Here is a 5,738-nt window from a genome sequence, read left to right on the forward strand (position 1 = left end):
ACTCATAAAAATAAGATTTCCATGAGATCATATATTATAGGTCTTAGGAAATTGCAAGAATACAGGATTTTGCACCATAAACCCCCAACACCCTGTCGTATGGCTTCCTTCGCCGGCTTTCAATACAGATCATTTTGGCCAAACTACGCCCCTGATTTGAGCTTTCAGTTATTAGTAAATGTTATTTAAAAGAATTGGTTTATCCCTCTTTTATATTTGAGAGTTTATTATGACAATATTTTGGCGTCGTATGGTAGCTGCAATGTTTATACATACCCTATCGAGTCAGCTGATCCCATGTATATACATGTAGGCTATTCGTAATGGCCTTTGATTAAAGAATTATTTTTCTTTTTTAATTAATCTTCTTTTTCTAAACTCAGAGCTTGACTTAAATGTTTTGCTCTACAGTTTGTGTTTTAAGATGATGTCTTGTTTCATTTGCTTCATACATTCTATTTTAAATACATGAAAGTGAATGAAATACGAACACTTTTGTAAGTAAAAAGGGTACAAATACAAGAAGAGTACTGATTGACTAGTACAGCAGTTATATATATAAAGTTTGTGTACGTGCAAAATCTTTAATTGTATTCATTATTTTGCAATTAACGTTAAGTATGTCGTATAAAGATGTGAAGTGTTTTCTTTTAACGTTAATAGACAATAAGAGTTTTGTTATTTGCTTGATATATAATGGTTTGTCTTTGTTTTGAAGCAGAAAATGTACGTTGAAATGGGTTGCATATATATCGTGCATGTTGTTATGTTTTATTTTGTTTTGTTGACGAATCCTGTTCTTTCTGCTACCTGTGATGATAAAGAGTGTCCTAATGTGATTTCCATGCCTTTAATTGATGGCGTGAAAGCTTCTTTAAAGGCCGATTTGGATACAACAGATTTAAACAACCATCTGAAAGCATACATTGAACAACACGTAAAGGAAGGTGTACAAGCTGCTATGAAAGATGTTATGAAACAACTTGTTGACGATGGTTTGGAAGAGGCTAATGCTATAATTAATGCCACAGTTAAGGAACATCTAAAAGGTATGGACTTATGTTTTTGATATTTTACTAGTCATCACGAAATGTATATATGATGAGTTTATTTGTATGAATATACCTGTCCCAAGTCAGAAGCCTATAATTCAGTGGTTGTCGTTTGTTTATGTGTTACAAATTTGTTTTTCAACTTAAATTAGACTGTTAGTTATCTTGTGTGAATTGTTTTACATTGTCATTTCATGGCCTTTTATAGCTGATTATACGGTATGGGCTTTGCTCATTGTTGAAGGCCGTACGGTGACCTATAGTTGATAATTTTTGTGTCATTTGGTCTCTGGTGGGAAGTTGTCTCATTGGCAATCATACCACATCTTTTTTTTATATGGTTAACTTTTTCTTTAATATGGTGAACAATTTTTGTGAATAACTAATAAAAAATCGATTGTACAATGTATCTGATTTGCGGTCCCGAAAATATGTAAATGAGTTAAAATGAGATAAACTTTAAGAAGTTCTTGGTAAGGTTGAAATAATACGAAATTCACTACGAGAGCGCATTGCTTTTTATTTTCGTTTGAATGGTTCGCCATCTGGCTACTTCCAATGAAATTTTACTAACGATTTAACGTTTACTAGACTTTATATAAAACAAAAGATGTAATGACAATGCAAAACAATTCAAACAAGAAAACTAATATGTTATCCCTTTTTCAAATCCATGTTCGCGGTGTGGGAAAGGAAACCTATTTGTGTGTTTATCAATGTGAGGTTTAATAGTTTGATAACATTGTTTTTTCGTAGTTTCATCATTATTAATTTTCATCCATATAATAATTGAAGACTCAAAAGTAAAATAATTGATATATTTGAATGACCTTTAGTTAAACTTTAGATTGAACAAGTCTTAAAAAAATTAGCGTTTCTAACAAGGCTCCTCATCGCACTTTACAGTTCTTCATTTATTTACACAACTCTATCGGTGGTCTTATAAAAGCGTGCTCGTATCTGGTTGGTATTTGATTCCATGCATGTTAAAGTCCTGAATATCCATTATTATATAGTAGCTTTAATCATCAAATTATATTTTTAGATCCATTTATTTTATACATTATTGATGGTTTTATAATTTAAGGGATAGGTGTGACATATACAAGATGGGGGAGAAAGGCTTGTCCTACCGGTGCTGAACTTGTTTATACAGGTACATGTAATTAATGTGTCTACTGTTTCATAATAATATGTAAAAGATGAATACCATTTTATTTTAGAATGTAAAAAGGTGTAAAAAAGCAATATAGTAAGACATGTTATTATCAAAATCCATTCACTTTTAAAGTAAATATACAGTTGTTATCAGTTCACAATTTGAAAGAACTTATAATGTAGGTAAACTTGGAACGAAGTTGAATCGTTTATTATTTTGCGGGAAACTTCAAATTGTTATGTGATTATTCTGGCAGTTTTTGGACGGTTTCGATTGGCTGAAATTTTAGTAGATTAAAATCATTTGTGTTTTTCTTAATACTGGTTTATCAAATTTTTGAATTCTTAGTTATGTGAAAGTGGTATTGAATCACTTGTGCTTGGTTGTTCACGTCTTGTTTTTGTACATATTGAATATCCTATTTTCATGTGGGTTTAGTTTATGTAAAAAGATATGTTAGGCGTTCAAGTATTGGCATAGCGTTAAAGCGAGTGGGAAAGCTTTTCCTATCACTGATGACTGACCTTTATTATAAGAAGATGATAAGTTCTGACATCTTTTTGGCATTGCACAGGAACATTTGTGGATGTCGAAAAAATGAATGAGAAATGACAGTAGATACATGTGTAAAAATGAAAAACAAGGTTTCTCTATTGAAGATTCTTAGAGTAAAAATAATGGAGATTTACGTATATTTCATGCTATAAATCTATATTTTTAGGGCAAGCCGGCGGTAACCATTTTGATAGCTCAGGCGGTGGAACCAACTATTTATGTTTGCCAAATGATCCAGAGAATGGACAACAACAGTCATACAACAACCCCGAGCTTTTTGGTGTTGAATACGAAATTTATGCAGATATTAAGCCACACGGATGGCGTACTATGACTGATATGGAGGTTCCATGCGCTGTGTGTCACAGTAGCGGCAAATCATCCAAAATAATAATCCCAGGTACATGTATATAAATCACAAAGTATATTTTATATCCATCAATGATACAAAATCAGTATAAGCATCGTAGCAAACAAATCAACACACACAAAAAGGCCCAGGAGCTGTGCTTTAATTTTGTTTACCTATGTTATTCTTTTTCTTGTAATTGACTCAAAAGGTTGAATTGAATATAGAAATGTGATCATCTCTGAACTTCTATCCGAAAAGAAACCATCATGCTTGAGAGGGGTGGTCGTTTGCCTGTGCGGTGTATGAATAAATGAATAGTCTCATCCGTTCAAAATAGGGACGTGAAAGTCAATGTCTCGTTTAGGAAGATAGTGACACGCTTTCTATGCTATAAAGAACTCTTTGATGTGATTCGTAAATGGCCGATGCAACAACCACTTTATTTGATCATTCAGACACATAACAAACGTGTAACAAGAGGCATACAACATTTACATACATACAATTAGTACAATACAATATGTAAAAAGTCTGCACCTAACCTTCAAACCCTAACTTCCCATCGTTAACCTTTATCTCTGAATATGCATGAACTATTTACAATTATACAAACAACTATAAATCATCTATGCATTATGGTGTGAATGGGGATATAAAAATCAAACGGGAAAACCAAAAGACTGTCAAGTCCTACTGTATATACTATTTATATAATGTAAATAAGGTAACATATATTACAATAAGCAGATTAGGTATAATTGCCAATGATTGAGACAACTATCCACCGGCGTTCAAACGAAGTGGATGTAAGAAATTATAGGCAACCGTATATGTATATTCTATAAAGACCTATCCAGAACATTTGTCTTTTGTGCCTTAATGGGTAATACCACCAATATTTACTTATAAACTGGAACGCCTCACTCAAACAAAGTGTAAAGTCGTCAGCCGAGACCCATTTTAAATTTTTATATTTATCTTTGTTGAATTGGCATTTTTCCAAAAGATTTGCAAAATGTACCTGTTTCAATTAATGAAATACGTTGCATGAATAATCTTCACGCCAGTTTTCATTGCTATATGAAAATAACCATCACTGGAAAAAATCATGCAATATTTTCCCATTTTCCCCTTGTTTACCAGCTTTAGTTACCTCAATTTTCAAAAATATTTTATTGAAACACCAAGTAAAAAAAGAATGGTGCTTTGAAACACCCAAGATATATGTTTATTATTAAAAAAAGTGCGTCTGTAATGAAATGGAATATCTTTTTCGACACTATTTTTAACATGCATGTAACTTGATTTAACGTATCTCTATGTATCTCGCAGATTTAAAGCTTTCGACGCTTAGTGCGTGTACAATCATTTTCAGTATGTTAGAACTTGGTTGTTTTCAAACTTTTTGACTGTGTTGGTTCTTTTTGGTCTTGCTGATTTTAAGAAGTTCGTCTGGACTTGAAACCATCCCCTCAACCACATTTGAGCACAAAAGTTTTGGGCTCATGCGTCTGTGTTGTAGTTCTTGAAGTTCTAATTTGCCATGCGTGTGATGCATCCATTTTCTCTTATTTCATAGCCCCTGCTATGAATCTTGATGCTTGTCGGTGTAGTTTATTTTTGTCCAATCTTTTAGGTTTGCTAGATCTTCTTGTATTCGTTTGTAGTCTTTTTGTGTTTGAATGGTTCTGTGCAGTAGAGAGTCATCGGCGAACAGCGGTTCTGAATATTTGAGGCGTCTGGCAGGTCATTTTTGTAACACTAGAAGAGTAATGGTCCAAGGATGTGTCATATTTTTGGTAGTAGTACACCTTAAAATTCAAAAGATCTGAAAGTTATATTTGAATTTAAAAGTTTCGTAAGTCCGGAAACGTGTTTGCGCGAACGCGTCTCATCATAATGTTGGGTATACAATCATTGATATCACTTTCAAAGATTGAAGAAATGCAAAATGTAACAAATCTAGGTATAGACTATATATATGTCCTTAATGATGAAACTCTTGTTATCTTGTAGGAAGACATACTTGTTATAGTGACTGGAGTGCCGAATATAGCGGTTACCTGATGAGCTCGTATAAAGGACACAAAGGACGGAATGAATTTGTATGCGTCGACTTGAATGCTGAACCTTTCGATAACAGGTCTTCTGATGAAAATGGAGCGCTTCTGTATCCAATCAGAACTAAATGTGGAAGTTTAAGATGTCCGCCGTACACTAATAGTGCGGATGTGTTGTGTGTTGTGTGTACAAAATGAGTCATACAAGATTGATTATCATTTTTTTTTTTTGTTACGATGTATGAAGTCCACTCACACAGTGAGTTGTTGGAATATGCCTCTTTCCTATAACGCGAGAATAAATATGTGTTCAAAGAATAATTTAGTTAAATTCAAATTAAATATAATTAGATTATGCAATGTGTTGTTTTTTGATCTGATGAAGCCGACGTAATAAGCATATGGAGTAAATACATTTTATACGTGCCTTTCCATGCAATCACGATATTTCTGAAAGAAAGATATCGCATCAAGTGTTCCAAATGGCTAAATTCAACTAATCTATTCTCTCTGAGTTTTTACAGGAGCAATCATGATTTGGTGGACCGTTATGAAAAATC

At 33.1% G+C, this 5,738-nt stretch overlaps 1 protein-coding gene across 1 annotated transcript; it reads left to right on the forward strand.

Annotated features, from left to right (window-relative positions):
- Positions 1–686: 686 nt before the first annotated feature.
- On the forward strand, positions 687–5,533 carry LOC139480860 (short-chain collagen C4-like). The gene is made up of 4 exons (XM_071263782.1): positions 687–1,049; positions 2,140–2,208; positions 2,933–3,166; positions 5,135–5,533. Exons 1-4 carry the CDS (start codon positions 725–727, stop codon positions 5,374–5,376), a joined length of 870 nt encoding a protein of 289 aa, XP_071119883.1. The 5' UTR covers positions 687–724; the 3' UTR covers positions 5,377–5,533.
- The last annotated feature ends 205 nt before the right edge of the window (positions 5,534–5,738 follow it).

Source organism: Mytilus edulis, chromosome 7 (assembly GCF_963676685.1).
Source record: "Mytilus edulis chromosome 7, xbMytEdul2.2, whole genome shotgun sequence".
NCBI classification, from domain to species: domain Eukaryota; kingdom Metazoa; phylum Mollusca; class Bivalvia; order Mytilida; family Mytilidae; genus Mytilus; species Mytilus edulis.